This window comes from Panthera tigris, chromosome C2 (assembly GCF_018350195.1).
Source record: "Panthera tigris isolate Pti1 chromosome C2, P.tigris_Pti1_mat1.1, whole genome shotgun sequence".
NCBI classification, from domain to species: Eukaryota; Metazoa; Chordata; class Mammalia; order Carnivora; family Felidae; genus Panthera; species Panthera tigris.
This window is the reverse complement of record NC_056668.1, coordinates 76,724,220-76,743,469: the sequence shown is the minus strand read 5'-3', so window position 1 is coordinate 76,743,469 and position 19,250 is coordinate 76,724,220. Positions and strand designations below refer to the sequence as shown.

The 19,250-nt window shown below is 36.7% G+C and overlaps 1 protein-coding gene across 2 annotated transcripts in view; it reads left to right on the top strand.

Annotated features, from left to right (window-relative positions):
• LOC102949407 (interleukin 1 receptor accessory protein) overlaps positions 1-19,250 on the top strand; it is a 125,142-nt gene that overhangs the window by 90,495 nt on the left and 15,397 nt on the right. For both annotated transcript variants that reach the window (XM_007083548.3, XM_042956261.1), the window contains 3 exons: positions 12,048-12,213; positions 14,683-14,754; positions 16,793-16,919. In XM_007083548.3, coding sequence (XP_007083610.1) covers positions 12,048-12,213; positions 14,683-14,754; positions 16,793-16,919 — 365 coding nt within the window. The remainder of the gene's footprint in view (positions 1-12,047; positions 12,214-14,682; positions 14,755-16,792; positions 16,920-19,250) is intronic.

The window sequence follows — 19,250 nt, the reverse complement described above, 5'->3', positions numbered from 1 at the left end:
GCTCAGTCAGTTAAGTGTCTCACTCTTGATTTCAGCTCAGGTCATGATCTCATGGTTCATGAGATCGAGCCCCACATGGGGCTCTGCACTGACAGCTTGGGATTCTGTCTCTCCATTTCTCTCTGCCCCTCTCACACGTGCATGAGCTCTCAATAAATAAATAAATAAATAAATAAATAAATAGATAAATAATAAACTTGAAAACAAATAAACAGGATCAGGACAATACAGAGGAAGAAAAGAGAAGGACCAGCTAAAAATGGAAGAGCAGAAGAGGCTCAGGAAATCTCAAGATCCTAGTTTGTAAGAGAGATCTCTGTGAAGTTAGAAAATCTGCCAACCTAAAAGCTCAGGGAAAACAAAACAAAACAAACAAACAAACAAACAACCCCTAACTTTACATAAAAATAAACAACAAAAAAACCAAGGGAAAAATCCCATTCCAAGTTATAAGAAAAAGGAGAATAAGAAGCAGAATAACATTTCTATCAAAAAAGAAAATGCATGCCAGAAGGACATAATATGACTTACTGTTTCAAAAATGAGCCACAGGACATTAAGAAATGATATAAGATGAGAAAGAATAACATAGATAAATAAGAATTAGAAAAGTCCAGAAGTTATATAATTCAGTAAAAATTTAGAAAGAAGAAAATAAGTCATTTCATAAATGAAGCCTGAAACTAAGAGGAACATAATTATAAATGAATGTGATAGATAATGCCTTAATATGTACAGAAAGTAGAGTGGAGAAAATAACTTTAAATGGAAAATAAATGGTGAATAAAAATAAGGAAGCTAGAATGGATATGCCAGTAACACATAAAGTAGACTTTGTCGGAGATAAAGAGGACTTTTCAAAATAATAAAAGGGTCAGTTCATCAGGAAGCCATAAAAATAGTACGTGTGCTTCACAGCAGCGTGTCCAAATGCATGAAGCAGAAGTTGACAGATTTAAAGGAAGAAATAGGCAATTCATAATCATAGTTTAAAATGTTATCGGGGCACCTGGGTGGCTCAGTTGGTTAAGCATCCAGCTTCACTCAGCTCAGGTCATGATCTCACAGCTGGTGACTTCAAACCCTGCATCGGGCTTTGTGCTGACAGCTCAGAGCCTGAAGCTTGCTTCGGATTCTGTGTGTGTCTCTCTCTCTGCCCCTAACCCACTAGCATTCTGTCTATGTCTCTCTCAAAAATAAATAAACATTAAAAAAATTTTTTTAAGAAATCAAAATAAATAAAAAATAAAAATAAATAAAATGTTAACATCTAACAGTTTAAGTCATTAATGAAATGACCTAGGAGCTAACTTTAAGAGTTTTCCATTGGTTGAAAATGGAACAATTTGAACTTCAGGAGGGATATTAGTCACAATGGGTTAAATCTTAAGAATTAAATTTAAATCTGTAAGTTCATACTATTTCAAAATAATCGGTCACATTTGGTGGATGATAGAAATCAGTTTGTTATCTTGAAAACTGATAAAGGGAAAATATCAAGTATTTTTTCTGCCTTTTCTATAAGAAATGTGCACCGAGTAATGAAATAGTACAGAGAAGTGTGTTTTTATATAATCATTTTGCAACCCCGAAAGAATTAATAAATCTAAACATTAAGAATCAGTGATTGGTACCATCATAAGAAATCAAACAGCTGGGCATATTCATTCTTATGAAGGAATAAAATATCACTTATAATTGTTCCAAATGGATTAAACCTGAGTCTGATTGGCATCCTGCTGCCATTTTGCAGGATATATAGAGAAGAGGGAAATGTATTGATCTATACAATGAGTTTGCAGTCAGCAAAATCCATACTGGAGAATTTTTTTTTTCATGAAATTTATTGTCAAATTGGTTTCCATACAACACCCAGTGCTCATCCCAAAAGGTGCCCTCCTCAATTCTATAGGCCTTGAGTTATTCAACAGATAAATGGCAAGAAAAAAGAAAGGCAGGATGTGAAAATGTGTAGATTCAAAGAAACATATAAGACACATTTAAAAATGGTTGAGACTATAGTGTCTGTGGAGGTGATGAAATTATAAATGAAAACAAGAAAACAATTCTACTGTGAAAGTATAGATAATGGCCTCTTTGGGGGATAGTAAAAGATCTGTGATTGACATGGGGCATGCAGAAACTTTTCAGGGGTGAGGAGTACTGTTCTATTCCTGGACCTCAGTGGTGGTTTGAAGGTATTTGCTTTACGATAATACATTAACTCATATATACATTGAAGTATTTTTCTATATCTATTTTATGTTATACTGAGAGGATTAAGAGAAAGGGAGGGAAAGAGGGAAGAAAGAGAATGAGAGAGAGAGAGAAAAAGACTGATTTCAGATATATAAAAAACAATTGCAGTATATGGACCTTCATTAAATCGTGTTTTATTCAAACAAACTCTAAAACAACCTAGGAGAAAATTGGGGAACTCTGAACACAGAATATTGATAATACAATGCGTTACTATTACTTTTTAAATTGTGATAATGTTATTACAGTTATGCTTGCAGAAGGGGTCTTGTCACTTGGAGATACACACAGATATATTTACAAGTGAAATTATAGAATGTCTGTCATTTGCTTCACAATAGTCTTGGGGTGCAGTGAGTAGGTGTAAATGAAGTAAGACATAGCCCGAATTGATACATTTGAGGCTAGGTACAGGTACAGGGTATCATTGTGTATTCTATGATTGTAATGTTCTGTAGTAAAAAACCCAAAAAATGATTAAAAGAATCATATGAACAATTTTATATCAATAAGTGTAAAGTATTTTCCAGTTTTTTAAAAATGTATTCTTCTATTTACCTGCAAATGAGTTCTCTCATCTCTAACCCTGTTCACTTTTTCTGTACTTTGAATACTCAATAGTCTGAAAAACTTAATTTTATTTCCTTATATATTCTATAATTTTCCTTCTTTTTTCTTGATACATTCCCGATGCCTGGCATGTCCCCTATTCTTTCATTAGAACATATCAAATTCTACTGTCTTCATATCAATGTTTGTTCCCTGTTCTCTCCAGCTATAGATAATTTTTCCCTGATATAATCCCACAGCTACTTATTTATGCCTGTCTCCATCTCACTTTTCACTTCCTTTATTGTTTTACAGTCATTTATATATACTTTCAACAGCTGTTGAAGATCAATTGTATTCAATGAAATATGTCAGGGGGTTATAATCAATGAGATATATGTCCTGCCCTACATAGTTTCAAAAAGAGACCACAGTTTAATTCAGACAAGTTTATAAATAAGAATTCTTGGGGTCCATGGGCGACCCCAAGCATCTGACTCTTGATATCAGCTCAGGTCATGATCTGATGGTTTATGCAATCGAGCCCTGTGCCAGGCTCTGCACTGAGAGTACAGAGCCTGCTTGGTATTCTTTCTGTTCCTCTGTCTCTGGCCCTCCCCTGCTCACATGCTCTCTTTCTCTCTCTCTCTCTCTTTTTCTCTCAAAATAAAAATAAAAATAAAAGAATTCTTACTCTTATCAAAAAGTAGAATTCTAACTTCCACAAGAGTGACAAAGATCATTAATGTTGGTTTTAAGAAGAGGGAGAAATTTACATGCCTGTGCCCTGTGAGACTATTTCTTGAGAGTAAAGTTATAGCACACCCATCTCTGTATTCTTAATGATTTCCAGATTTTTTGGTTTTCCTGGTTGGATGAATGTTGGTGCTATTAACCAAGGTATGAAACAGCAGGGAAGAAGCAGGTTTGGGGGGCAAGTAATGTATTTAGATAATGTCAGATGGAGTTAGAAGTGTTTGTGAGATACCTATGTGGCAGTGACCTGTAGGCAGTGGCTACGTGTGTATGGGTCTAGAGCTTAGAAGAAAAAGTCAAAGCTAGAGACAGAGAATCTAATTAGATAATTAGATAGAATTATCTATATGATAGTTGAATCCCTTAAGAAAACAAAATAAAATGACAAGAGAAAAGGGCTAATGTGAAAATCTGGAGAGAATATTCATGGGTGAATAAAAGCAGGAAGCCTGGAAAGAAGATCAAGAAAAAAGTCATAGCAGTGAAACCATTGCCATGGCAGACACCCAACAATGTGCAGGTGACTAAAAAGGACAATCAGTAACCAGACATCCTTTCTATTCTATGATTATGAAAAGGTTGCTACTGATGTGTGCTATACTGCTTTTTATTTCTCCATCTTGGAGTAATTGACACCTTTAATCCTAAGAGTTCTGCAATCTTGGGAGCAAAATCAGTTTTCTTAGAAGGGGCATTCTCCTATGCTGACATTGCTTTTCATTTTCTACCATCTACAGTCACTCCCTGCATCCATCTGGGTTTCTTGGCCCTCCTACAGTAACTCTCTCTCAGTTGTTATCAGCTGAGTTCCCTACCCTGACATTGGAGAAATGGTCTCTTTTAGTAATAACTGTGAGAGTTAAAAGATACATTTATCAGTTCCAGCAAATTTGTTTTCCTGTTGGCAGAAAGGTGAAAACGAATGAATTGAAAGGAGGAAAAGGAGACTAACATTTCTTGCATTTTAGCGGTAAAATACATTGTACTGGGTACTTTATATGTTATATGTAACACTTACCACAATCCTTCAGGGTAGATATCATTAGGAACAAGAAGCTCAGAAAGGTAAACAAGAATAGCTGACATTTACCAAGCACAGGAATTTTTCCAAATGTTTTAATTATTTTCATTCTCTCAACATGAAGTAAGCTCTACTGTTCGCTCCATTATATCGTTATGAAAACCCCCAAGTATATAGTGGTTGAGAGATTTTTCCAAGGTCCCAGAGCTATGAGCTAAGATTCAACCCTATACAATCTATGTCAGGAGCCCATAGTTTTACACTATTTTATATAATTTACTCGAAACAATCCAGCCAATATTGGGAGAATCTGGAATTTCAAGCCACTTCTGTTGGGTTCCAAAGATTATACTCTTCAGAAATGACACAGAGAGAGCACTCCAGTCTTTATTTCTGGAGCGTAAAGGATTTTGAAGGGCAGAGCAGGCTTTGCACATGGATTAGGTTAAGGGAGTCTGTGGGCCATAAGGAAACCTGTGGAAATAGGGCCTTGGGGAAGTGAGAGGGGGCTCAGAAACCTGGGATTAGTGGGACCAGAAGATCCAAAGTTTCTCTTTCAGAATTGCAGGGGACATGGGGCAGGCTTGACTTTTTCTTCTCTGCGTGTCTTCTCTCCTCCTGTCTTTCTGCATGGCAGGGTTTTCTTCGGTCTGGGCCCAGAATTCATAGGTCTCTAATTCAACAACCCTGTGAGTTAAACTGATGTTTAGTAAATGTTTGTTGAACAAGCCAGGTTTTGTTACTAGCCTGGAAAGCAAACCATGGCTTGGAAGTGATTTACTGAATTTCAAATAGCCAGCTTATAAAAGAACTTCTGGAACAAAACATGTGTATAAATTGGAGGCTGCCTGTTTGTTCTCATAGGGACTTCCAAATACATAGGAATAAAGACACAGGTAAGTGTGATCCTGTTGTTGTTGTTACTATTATTATTTATTCGGAGACCTAAGCTTTAAAATATGGCGAGCCATCCTAACTTTTATACTACTGGATCATTCCTCGTTCTCATCGGTATAACTGGGCATGTGAACATTTTTTGCCAGAGACACTTGTAGAAACCAAGGCAAATTTTCCCTTCTTACTGAGGATCAGAGGAACCACTTTAGTAGGTGTTTTGGATATTACATTTATGGCAGCTGCTGAAATGTTCTCAAGTGCTATTTAGCAGAATAGATATCATTCCGGATATCACTTTGCAAATAGCTGGTTTTCCTTGTACTCAGTGTGATCATTAAAATTGGGATATTACCTCCACCTCTAATTTTCAGTGTGAGATTAATCAGAATTGGCCATATATTGTTTATAAATCTCTTGGAAAATTGAAAAACTTTTGCCTCTTTTGACAAAATGCCATCAGGAAAGCACATTTCTGAAAGCGTGCCAGGCTTGGCCTTCTTGTTGGCACGGCACATATTGTTAAGTTAGTCCAAGGACTATGTAATAGACTTTATTTTAAGGTGCTTGTTTCAATTTGATCTGACATCTTAGTTTGGTTCGTTCTTTATCTCTTTCCTTTCTTTATGGTCCCTATATAATGATTTTTAACCTTTGGTATAAAGGAAGTGTGTATCATATTTTCTTTCCAAGCAATACACATTTAATTCTATATATGCCTATATATATACACAGCATTTTACACATAGTTTGAGGGCTTCTGGGGAGTTAAGTTACATCCTTTAAACTTAAACCCAGTTCAAATATCTGTGAAGCCCTGAAGCTGACTTTAGCTGAATGAATCACCCACTCTGTATTTTGACAGCACTTAAATTATACCTCACCTTTGTTACTGTAATGACTGCACTTTTCTCTCCTGTCCTGGGTAGTGACCTCTCTCTTTCTATCCCTTGAATCACAAGCACACAGCACAAAACAGAACCTCTGTACTCTGTATTTAGGAATTGATTAAATACCTGAATGAATTAGACTGGACTGGAAAATCCCATGGGAATAAGGGCCATTTCTGTTTTTACCATCTACTGTGTGTGTGCCCATCTCCTAACATAGTACCTGTCACGTGGGAAGGGTTTTATAAATATCTGTTGCATAAACAATGGATGACATAGTTCTGTTCCCTGGAAGTGACTCCAGTGTAGAACTCTTATAAAATTTTGTGAACAAGTATGATGCATTTCAGACCAACTTAATCCTGGATGCAAAAATGTCAGTAGATATTCCTAACCCATTATTTCTGTTAAACTCTTTGTATCCTCGCTTCAGTTTCCCCATCTGTCCTACAGCTCACCCATCCCATGTCTCATATTTCTTGTATTCATCTTCTTGTTCTCATTTGCATACCGCTTGAACTTGAGACTCCACATCTTGAGCTTGCTTCTCTCATTCATATTTTTGACCACACAACACAAATGTATTGTGTAAATGTATTGCACATTTCCCGTGTGCCAAGCATTGGGCAAGTTGCTGCCCATGTGGATACAGTACTCATCTACCCCCTCTACCTGCCCCTAAGAGTACCTCTTGTAGAGGAAGAAATACACATGAAAAGAGATCACTACAATAACGTTGGTGAAGGACTCACACAGAAGGCAAAATGCTGTAAGAGCGGAGGGGGTTCGTTCACACTTTTCCTTGTCCCTGGAGTGGCATCTCCCACGTCTCCCCTCCTCCTACAGAGGTGGTAATATTCTACTTAACCATTTAAGAAGCCAGTCCACATTTTCCTTCTCCATGAAGTTTTTCTAAATGTTTTCTGTTTAATCTTCCCCCCCCACTCCCCTACCCCAATATGCTTTCCACAGTATTTGTTGCGATTCTCCATTAGACTGCGTACCTAGAGGTTAGGAACTGTATCTTCACCATTCTTGTGCTCTCATACAGTTCTTTAAAAGTTGTAGGTTGGTTAAATGTACATATTTGTCCCCTTTTACTCACAACATCCCCTAACTCACACCCCACACTTCAGCACATGATTTATTTCCTCTCGAAGATCTCAGAGTCATTTCTTGTGTTGTTCTTTACCTATACATTGTGGTAGGTTGTCATGGCCACCACTATGTGTTGGAAAAGAATTTCTCCTGTCCAACTTCTCTTTTTTTAATTCAAAATGAGGAACTGACTGGTCAACTAAGTGGATGACTTGTTTTCTAGTCAGGTAAGTGTTTGCTTCACAGTGGAAATCAATTTACCGTTAACTGTTTATTGTATTTGGAAACATTTTTTCCCCCTTTGGACACCTTTAGATTCTTGTTCAAATCTTTTTTTTTTTTCCTGGATTCCAAATAAGTGATTTTGAAATATGTAGGATTTATTTTTAGGAATAGTTTATTAGGTTTGAAAGTATCCTATGTGTATCAGGTGCATGTACCAAAGGGTCCAGAGATGCAATTGCATATAGGAAATAGAGTTCATCACACACTACAGGCTAAAGTTAATGGTTATTTATAGTTAAACAATGCCTCACAGGTCCCCCTACCATGCACATGCACATTTAGAATGTAAAATGTTTCTTTCATTTCCTTTGTTAACATGCTATAGGTCTTATAACTTAAAAATGGCTTTTTATTTCTTTTGGTTAAATCTAGCTAATTTAAAATATTTGAATGGTAAGCCTTTTCTGAATAGTAGATTAGACCCCAAACTTTCCCATTGATTTTTATGGAATATTTCTTAATTCAAAATGCTTTCCTAGACAAAGAAGCTCTAAGAAAAACCTGTCCCTGGTCGACATTTTTATCCTTTACGGAAAGAAGGGAAGAACTCACAAGAAAGCATACTTAGACCATTGACACACAGGCCCATTGAATACCTTTAAGTGTATCCATCCCAAATTTCAAGTTCATGTTCATGGGTTTGAATAAGAAGAAGAAAAAGAGAGAGCTAGCAAGAGATCAACATATACCTGTTTTGTGCCATTTTCCTTGCTATATAGATGTGTATGATTCTATTTCTCTGTTCATGATGAGTCCGTAAGAGCTGATCCTTTGTTTTATTCAATGTCGTATTCTCAGAACCTCACACAGTGGCTGGTATGTGGTTTATGATTAATGCTCAAGGGTGAATGAATTAATGAGTGAATGAATGAAAAGACTTTGAGCCAGAAGTGTTTCTTCATATTTTTAGTACATACTATGAATCCTAAAACAATGTGTTTTTGAATAGTTTTTACATAAATGATACTTAGCCAGTCAAAAAAGAAAGGTTTCTTTTAGTACATTCTTAAGAAGTACTATTGACCAGTTCAGTACTAGTTGTCAACTTCCTTTTTTAAAATTGTTTTTAATGTTTATTTAGTTTTTGAGAGAGAGAAAGAGGGAGAGGGAGAACTTGAGTAGGGAAGGGGTAGAGACAGAAGGAGACATGGAATCTGAATCAGGCTTCAGGCTCTGAGCTGTCAGCACAGAGCCTGACACAGGGCCCGAACTCATGAATCATGAGATCATGACCTCATGAAGTCAGAAGCTTAACCCACGGAGCCACCCAGGTGCCCCATAGTTGTTCAACTTCTTATCCTGAACAGTGTAATTGTACAGTTTCTCACTATCTATGGGAATCAACCTTATTGAAATGATAGAGCCATGGCATGCTATTAACACTGGGACTGGCCCAGGTGCAGCATATGTGCATAACCAGGGTAGGGAGACAGGGTCAGTTGGGGTTCAAAGAAAAGGCCTCAAAGCAGGTGGATCTAGATTTAAATTTTAGCTCTGACACTACCTAGCTCTGTGGCATTGGCAATCACTTAACCTTTCTAGGCCTTTCTTTATATCCTCATCTAGAAAATGGGCATAAGAACATTCCAAACTTGCTAAGTTTGGAATAAGGATTAAGTGAGATAACAGAGTGCATGTCACTACATGTGTCAATATAATTTTTCCAGCCTCAACTAACTCCCAAGGAGAGGTGTTCATTCTTAGTTAAGAAGCTAGTCAAAAACCTTTGTTCTTATATCTGAAAAACTGAGTTTTGGCTTTGCTGTGTATTATCTGGAATACCTCCTTATCTGTCTCATTTTTTTTCCACCTGTAAAACTAGAGCATATTTAGTGTGATCTGTCTACTTCATGTGGATTTAAGAACAGCTAACCTAACAAATGAGAGAAGAAAATAGCTTTGAGCTGTTTAAATGAAAGGTGCCACAAAAATCAAATAGAATTCTATAGATAGTCTAAACTCAATTTAAACCAAATCTGACATAAATTCATTATAAGAGTACAGGTCTCTGTGGCCTTATTCTTTGTGATAACCTAAGAACATTGAAATATTTTGCTGATGTGACAAGTGTCTAGAAACACTGTTTATCAAAACAAGATAAATTGCATTCAGAAAATAAGCGTATAACAGCTTCCTCTTGATGATCATTTCCATGAATCAAAAGTTTAGTGATATTCTTAAAAGACATAGTTCCTGTGACAAAGAATTGCAAAATATGCCATTTAGTGTAACTATCATATTTCAAAACACATGCTCCAGGAATTGACGTAAGAAAACCGTAAAGTTTCAAGAATCAAAGTTAAATATGTGAATATAGTAAATCTAAGCTATAAGCCAATAATAGCTTCCCAGAATTTTCAAGAGCTAAAAAACCTTAGGTATAACCCAGTCCATTTTGTTACAGATTATTGATTTTTTTATTTTTTCATTTTATTTTTAAAAAATCAAATATAAATTTTATTTTTGCATAAAAGTTAATTTGAATAAGCTGCGTGGTTTTTTGTTTTTTGTTTTTTTTTTTTTGGTTTATGTGAACAGCTGAAAATGTGTATGGTACATTCAATTTTTTTAAATATGAAATTTATTGAAAAATTGGTTTCCATACAACACCCAGTGCTCATTCCAACAGTACCCTCCTCAATACCCATCACCTACCCTCCTCTACCTCCCACCCCCCCATCAACCCTCAGATTGTTCTCCATTTTCAAGAGTCTCTTATGGTTTGGCTCCCTCCCTCACTAACTTCTTTTTTTTTTTTTTCCCTTCCCCTCCCCCATGGTCTTCTGTTAAGTTTCTCAGGATCCACATAAGACTGAAAACATATGGTATCTGTCTCTCTCTGTATGACTTATTTCACTTAGCATAACACTCTCCAGTTCCATCCACGTTGCTACAAAAGGCCATATTTCATTCTTTCTCATTGCCACGTAGTATTCCATTGTATATATAAACCACAATTTCTTTATCCATTCATCAGTTGATGGATATTTAGGCTCTTTCCATAATTTGGCTATTGTTGAAAGTGCTGCTTTTTTTTTTTAAAGAAAACAAAGTTTTTCTAAAAGTAACTGTTCAACACATAATTTTGTCACAGATGCTGTATTTTTTCTTTAGTTTTTTTTAACGTTTACTTTTGAGAGAGAGAGACAGAGAGAGACAGAGACACAGAATCCCAAGCAGGCTCCAGGGTCTGAGCTGTCAGGACAAAGGCTGATGTGGGGCTCAAACTCATGAGCCATGAGATCATGACCTGAGCTGAAGTCCAACGCTTAACCGACTGAGCCACCCAGGCACTGCTATATTTTTTTATTAATAAAATAAAATAAAATAAAATAAAATAAAATAAAATAAAATAAAACAATGTAAGCCAATTAGTGGGAATCAGAGAGCCAAAACAGGAGTCCAGTTATGTTTCATGAGCTATTACACTCTCAAAATTTTAAAAATCAACAGAAGTATATGAAAATATAAGTTAGAATAGAAACAAACTTCATTCTTGGTCAGACTCATAAAATATCTTTTAGTTTTAGATTCTGAAGTCTGTAATATTGGATTGTAAAATATATAAGGAAAACACAAAAAGGTTTGGAAGCAACTGATAGAGTGATTCAACAGGCTGATCAAGAATGCCAAAACCTCAGGGTCGCCTGGGTGGCTCAGTTGGTTAAGCATCTGACGCTTGATTTCCGTTCAGGTCAATATCTCACCATCATCGGATCGAGCCCCACATCAGGCTCTTCTCTGAGCATGGAGTCTGCTTGGGATTCTCTCTCCTTCTCACTCTCTCTCTTTCAAAAATAAATACTAAAAAAAAAAAAGGAAAAGACTGCCAGAACCAGACACCTAAACTAAGCCTGAATTAGCAGAGTGGCTGGACTCCCAAATTAATATAATCAGTGAATAAATGGAGATAGGAAAACTAAGTGTTTCTTAAATGGCAGCAGATGCATTTTCTTAAGTTGCCCTAGTTGTTTTCACAACATTAACCTTATTTAACTACTAATGTGGGATTTCCAAAATTCAAATACTGGATCCTGAGACAGGAAGCCCATGCTTTTGAATTCATATCTCAGTTTAGAATTCCTATTTTAATTTTGCATAAAATATAATGAAACATCACATTCATTCTTTACAGAAATATCATTAAGTACTGGACCAAAATAGTTTGTAAAAGGTGCAGCCATGATAGATATTTGTATGTTCCGTGTAAAATTAGATGTGTGTATATATATGTGCATTTGTATATTTTCCATGTATGTATCTCAACACTGAATGTCTTGTTTTCCTTCTTCTAGGGATGCCATAAAATACAGAACTTTAATAATGTAGTACCTGAAGGCATGAGCTTGAGCTTTCTCATAGCCTTGGTTTCAAACAATGGAGATTACACATGCGTTGTTACATATCCAGAAAACGGGCGTACCTTCCATCTCACTAGGACTCTGACTGTGAAGGTGGTAGGTAAGCATGGTTTTGTACTAAGTGCACACAGCAAAATGCAGTAATTTTGTTTTGGCTCTTGATAGTTTATTACAAACAGGTATGTAAATTCTATGGGAAAAGAGGTTGATCTTTTTTGTTCACTGTGCTGGAGCCACAACACATTCCACATTCAGAGTAGGCACTCAATACCTATCAGTGTACCGCATGAATCATTGGTCTATATGAATGAATGAGGAGTGGAAACAGTGCCGGGTGAATCTGTGTTCAACTTGTACCCTTGCCATTTATTAGCAAAATGCCTTTGCTCAGGGTCTCAGTCTCTTTGTCTGTCCTCTGGGACTAAGAGAACCTCACATTCAGTATAGTTGGGAATATCAGAAATAATATATATATATTATGTTAATCCAGTTCCAGACAAAGAGTGGAAACTCAATGAATAGTAGTTAATATTATTGTCAAAAAAGTGTTGTATTTGAATTAAATGAGCTCTGTCTTTCTATGTACTGGAACTGTTGTAGATGGAGCTGCTTGCTGGCAGGGTTCAACCATTGCTTTGCCACGAGAGAATACATGGTGGGAAATGAGGAAAGTGGAAAGGACAATATCCAGGCCATAGTCAAAAGACTGTCAAATCCAGACATCAAGAGGACCAGTGTCAGGATAGGTGGCAATTAGGGGAGAGCCTTGAATACCCTGTGCCCATGGTATTCAAAATCAGAGCATATCAGAGTGAAAACGTTTCACACCCCATCTTTTCATAGATGTCATTGAGACACAACAACACAAAGTAACCTGTTTTGGGGGCTCCTGGGTTAAGTGTCCTACTCTTGTTGTCCACTCAGGTCATGATCTCAAGGTGGTGAGATGAGCACTGTGTTGGGCTCCATGCTGACCACTGAGCATGGAGCCTGGTTAGGATTCTCTCTCACCTTCTCTCTCTCTGCCCCTCCCCCACTCCCTTCCCCCCTCCCCCCTCAAAATAAATAAATAAAAATTAAAAACAAACAAAAAACCCAAAGTAAACTGTTTAGAGATGCTCTGTTAGTGGAAGAAGTGATTCCAAATCCCAGGTTTCTTATTCTTGGTTCAGGGCCTTCTCTACTAGTTTGACATAATTTGGGCATAATTTTTAAGGGCTTTAACATAATAGTACAAATAAAATTCAAACTGAAAAATTTTGTAATCACCTCTCCTCTTCCTCTTCCTACTTTTGGAATAATGCTGAGCTGGGAACTAATTCAGAAGAAAAATCAGACTAAATTTTTAACGTAACATGAATGGGAATACCAGGTGGCTTAGGTCATGATCTCACTGTTTGTGAGTTCAAACCCCATACTGCACTGACAGTGTGGGGCCTGCTTGGGATTCTCTCTCTCCTTCTCTTTCCACCCATCCTGTGCTCGCACTCTCTCATTCTCTCTCAAAATAAGTAAATAAACATTAAAAAAAAAAAAAGAACTTAATGTGAATGGCCTTAAAAAGCCAAATGAATAATCTAACCTTAAATTCATCTTGGAAATTATTTCTGATATATATTCTTAAATTCAGAATTAGGAAAGTTGAGAATAGGCATGCCTGGTCACCTTTATAAATACAGAAGTTGACAGATGCTGATGTGAGGTGTGGTTCTTATCTAACCTTCAAGCAAAATACAAGTTTGTTTTTTAAAGCTGTGAAGTATTGAGTACTTATTATATACCAATAGGATGCTTTAATATGCATTACTTAATTTAATATGCATGATTTAATTTAATTCTTATAATGAACCTGTGCAGTGAGTTTAATTATCCTCCTTTTAGAGGTGAGGAAAATTAGCTTTTGAAAGATTAAGTAACAACCCAGAGTCATATGGTTAGTACATGACCAACTAAGGATAAGAACCCTGGTTGTTAAATCTTTGAAGTCTTTACTCTTAAACACGACACTGTAAAACCCCGTGGGGGTATTTTTCTTTCAATTTAGAAATATAGAATGTTATAAAGAGCAGCAATCCTAGGAATTAACAGACATCAGACATCAGGTAGACTTGTGTGCTGGCTTCATAAATGTGATTTTGAATTTTCCATTTACATATTTGTTTACTTAATATTTACTTATTTAGCCAAGTCCCATACTAGACACTCAAGCATGTTCTGGAGAAATATGTAGAAAAGAAACAATTGAGTAAGACATGAAAGCAATTTATCTTATACTATTAGAAGTATATTTCATGTAAGCTTTGGAAAGCAAAAATACTGGTTAAATCTTCTGTCCTGAAACATGGAAGCTACTTAGTATTTTATGTACATCTCTTTGTTTGTTTTAAATGAATGAAGTGTTGTAATTTACTGTATATTGAACTATTGGCCCTGTCAAGAAGAATTGCCAAACAATGCCAGGAAGTTGGACAAAAGTTTACAAAAGAGCAAATCTTGGAAATGGGTTATGAGAGATAAGGGCTACATGATTTAACATCATCTCCCTTTTGTCTCTTCCTCTCGAACATAGGCTCTCCAAAAGACGCATTGCCTCCTCAGATCTACTCACCCAATGATCTTGTAGTCTACGAGAAAGAACCAGGTAATTATAGCTGTGCCTCTTAATTTCAGTTAGATTCTCTTAATTACAAGGAATAAAATGTCACTTAAGTTAAAGTATGAGAATAGAGGGCTATTGTAGGGAAACAACATGAAGTGAAACTTGAAATGGTGTCAGAAACGAAGGCAGCTCTGGGGATTAGCTCCTTCGTCCATCTCTTGGGTGTCTCTGAGATTCTCGGCTTCTCTCTCCGCAGCTGCTCCCTTCTTCCTCTGCAGTGGCTCCCCTCTCCTGATTAGTGATTTCTGTGTGATGCACACATTAGCTTGCACAGGCCTTGTGTTTTCCAAGACTGCAACATGAGCACAAGACTTCCTTTAAGCTTTTGCTCCACTGCAGAGGGGCGAGGGCAGGAGCTCAAAGGAAGACTATGAATTTAATGGATAACAACTGGTAGACCTCATACAGCTTGATCAGAACACTATTGGGTGCTTCCTGTGGCTGTCTGGGGCTCCTTTTAGTTTTCATAATTTTCCTTTCTGGACAAAAATCTTCTGTGACCAACCGAATAAGGCATAATTTGTTATTCTTCTGGCTCAAAGCCTCCCACAGTTAAACTGAAAACCATAGAAAATTTTAAGAGTTTCTATATTGTATCCTTTATAATAAATTCCCTCCAAACCCAATGAAAGGTATAAAAGAACATATTTTTAAAATCTACTAAAGATAGCAGAGGTTGTGATCAAATGTAGGTAGAAAACAATGATGCCCTCCTAAAATTAAGATAAAGTTTCAAATAGTGAGCTGCCTGTAAAACAAACAAACAAACAAACAAACAAAGAACACACTAAGAGGTCCGCCAACCCCAAATGGACCACATTTCCCAAAATTCTCAGTGGCTTTGTATAGTAATATGTACATTCTTCCTGCTCTTAGGTGAACCCTTACGAATGATCTAGTGTGTTTCATCTACCTCTACCTACCGTATGATTGCAAAATCTATGTTCATGTTTCCTTCCTGCATATTAATATAGAAACTGAAGGGGAAGGCGTAAGAACCATGCATCTTAGAGGAAGGGATGGAGTAGGACCACTCAGTGAGACATACCTGAGTTCAAATTTGGATGACAATATAATTTGTCATCTCAACCTGCACACTTTCTGAGAGTGCAAGCAGCTGATATCAATAACTAACTAGGAAAGCAGGCATAGAACAGAGCTGTCCTGGGTAAGCTGGAATGGAAGTCATTCTGGGTCAAATTCTGGTCTGCCACTTATTAACAATTTCATCTAGGAATGGCATTTAACATCTTTAAGCATTAGTTTGCACATCTATAAAAGGTGGATTTTAATAATACCCCATAGTATCTTATTAAAATTAAATGAGACCACTAATAAATATAAATATTTATCACAGCAAATTATATAAAGGTCTTAGTAAGTATGCTGCTGCTCTTTGTCTCATTATTATCATTTTTCTGCCTACGGATCCCCCTGACCTCATGTTCCATCTTGGAAAGATAGCAGAGAATGTTATTCATAAATACTAATATTTATAAATATATAAATATTCACTATATATATTAACTACATATAATATTCACTATATATAAATATATATGTAAATGATATTTAAACTTACTGACTGCACCCTTATAGCCGGATCTGACCTGCCTCTCAGCATTGGCATTACCCTGTATTTTCTGGGCCAAGCTCCAACAATCTGGAGAACCTCTCCTCAGTCACTGTTTTTGAGGGAAATAAAGGATAAAAGTAGTCCATGGAAGTTTAGGGCTCCAAGTATGTTGACAGAGCCTCTTTGAACAAATACTGTTTTGGTAGAATGTACATGGATTGTATACAAAATGGTCATTCTGGAAATTTGGTATAAAGCTGCTCCACCTTTTTTCTTGGTTTGTTTATTTTGTAATGAAGTATGGTACATTACTGTGACAGGCCACTTGAAAACTACTTAGAAGTAGAGTTTTAAGTACACTTTTATAGCTTCTGATTAATCACAGAGTGGAACCATTATAGCCATGTGAAGGGTACACCCTGATGGGTTAACTTGTTATTTTAGGTGAGGAGCTACTCATCCCTTGTACAGTCTACTTTACTTTCCTGAAGGATGCCCGCAATGAGGTTTGGTGGACCATTGATGGAAAAAAGACGGACGACACCAATATTGATGTAACTGTCAATGAAAGGTATTGTTGGCTCAGACAAGGGGTGACCAACACTTATCCTCAGTCTAATGCCCTTGGGTATATACTAATCATTGAAAGTAACAACCCTGACTTTTGCCCATCATTACCAAAAATCGGCAAGATTTTCAAGTCTTTAGTGGCTGCATTCCAAAGCAGAATTCCTGGATTTGCAATTCAAGACCCAGATACCTTCTGATAATCACACATTCATGATTCTCCCTTCAGAATAGATGGGATGTGTAGCCCACATGCATGAAAAACTACAATATAGGGCCCTGGATACGTGTAAGCTGGTCAGTGTGGCCCTGTTCTTTTCTTTCTCAAGTCTGGAGTCTAGGCCTCTGTATTTGTGCCTCAGCTAAATTGTGTGTTTCTTGTCTTGCAATAAGCATACATTTCTTTTCTTCTTCCTCCTCATTCTTATCTCACATAGCATGCATATCACCTTTATAATTGATAATCATTTTTTAAAATACTGACTACATTCTTTAAATTTTATTTTTAACAAGCTGAGTCATTTTATTTATCTTTTTTTTTTTTTTTGTTTTAATGTTTGTGTTTTAGACAGAGAGCATGAGTGGGGGAGGGACAAAGAGAGAGGGAGACTGAGGATCCAAAGCAGGCTCTAAGCTGATAGCAGAGAGCCTGATGTGGAGCTCAAACTCATCATGACCTGAGCCAAAGTCAGACTAAGCCACCCAGGCACCCTCATTTTAATTCTAGATAAATATAATTTTTTTTTAAGGACATAGGGTTGGCAGGAAGGAAAATACGGGTCTTTGAAAAAAGATTCTTCTGGAAATGAAGCAGACAATTGCAAGATAACAATTGGTTCAGAACAATAATAAATAAAAATCAGCAGCTGACCAACTACATGACAAAGTAGTTCTAAAACCTCAGGCCTTAACGTGATGTGCAAATAGATCTTTGGCTACTTGAACTTCTAGAAATCAAAAGATATGTCTTTCCTAGTAGTAAAGTCAGACTTTGTGCATAAGTTACAAAATGTCTACATTACAGCAGGTGCTATGCAAGATACTTAGTCCCTAACTGAGTAGATTTTATCAGAGTAAGAGTGATAGAGCAGAAATTTCAATAATTGTGATAAATGTAGTGATTGGAAAGTATTAGAGGTTATCAGAAGCTTCAGTTAAGGATTCCAGTCCATTTTGGAGGATTAGGCAGTGCTTCTCAGATGGTATAGTACCTACATACAGATTTGAAGGATGAGTAGAAATAACCCAGGTAAAGAAATAGAAAGAATGTTCCTGGTAAGAGGAACATCATGTGCAATGGCTGGATGTTAGAAAGCAGAGCATATTTAAAGGTACAGAAGGAGCCTCCTGAAATTAGAGCAGTTTTTTCAGAAGGAACTGATTAAAGATGTAGCTGGAGGCACAAAGGGAGAGTACTGATCATTTCAGGAATTCTGAACATTGTGCTTTCTATCCTCATAATAATAATGAATGAATGATAATGAAAGTCATGATGTTCTTCCTTGCTGCGATTTCAGCACAGCTCAGTGTTCCTGGTGGAGCAGTGCAGTTGAGTTTAGGCTAAACTCATCATAAGCTTTGACCAGGTTCTCATGACTGATGGTAAGCCTTATTGGAAGGAGAACCTGGATGTCAGCCATAGGAGAGAGATTTTGTTTTCTCTTCGTAGCAAGTAGTTCCCAGGGATTTTAGATCTTGATCTTGGACCCAAAGCACTTGATCTCCGACATGGAGATTGAGAGGTATTTATTTTTCATAAAGCTTACTTGCTTTGAGAAGTTTCTTCCTTTAATATGTTAAGATTGAACCCATGGGCTTTCAGCATTTTGACTAAAATATTCTACCTGTGTTCAAAACTCAAGCTTTGGGAATCCATGAATTCAAACATATGAACTATTGCTGTGTATGGTAATAATAGCCTATATGTATATTTATTTAGCATTGTTCTCATACTTACACATTGACATACTCAATCCTCACGGCTCTTGAGTAAGTTAATACATGTAATACACTGTGTAGGCATTGCTATTTACCTCTTTCAAAGAAGGAACGCAAGACTTTTAAAGATTACTTACTGTGCTGAAAGTATATAGCCAGTAAGTGACAGAGACTGGATCAAACCCCAAATGGATCTGGCCTCAGAAGCTTCTTTCTACTCTGATACAGAATCCTGTCTCATAAATTTGTAAGGAGACATTTTGCTTTGAAGAGAAAGCTATAATGTGTTACCAACAAAGAGATTTGATCTAGATACTGGGATTGTGTGTGGTATAAAATGTAAGGACTGCTATTGGAGGGGCACCTGGGTGGCTTAATCAGGTAAGCATCCAACTCT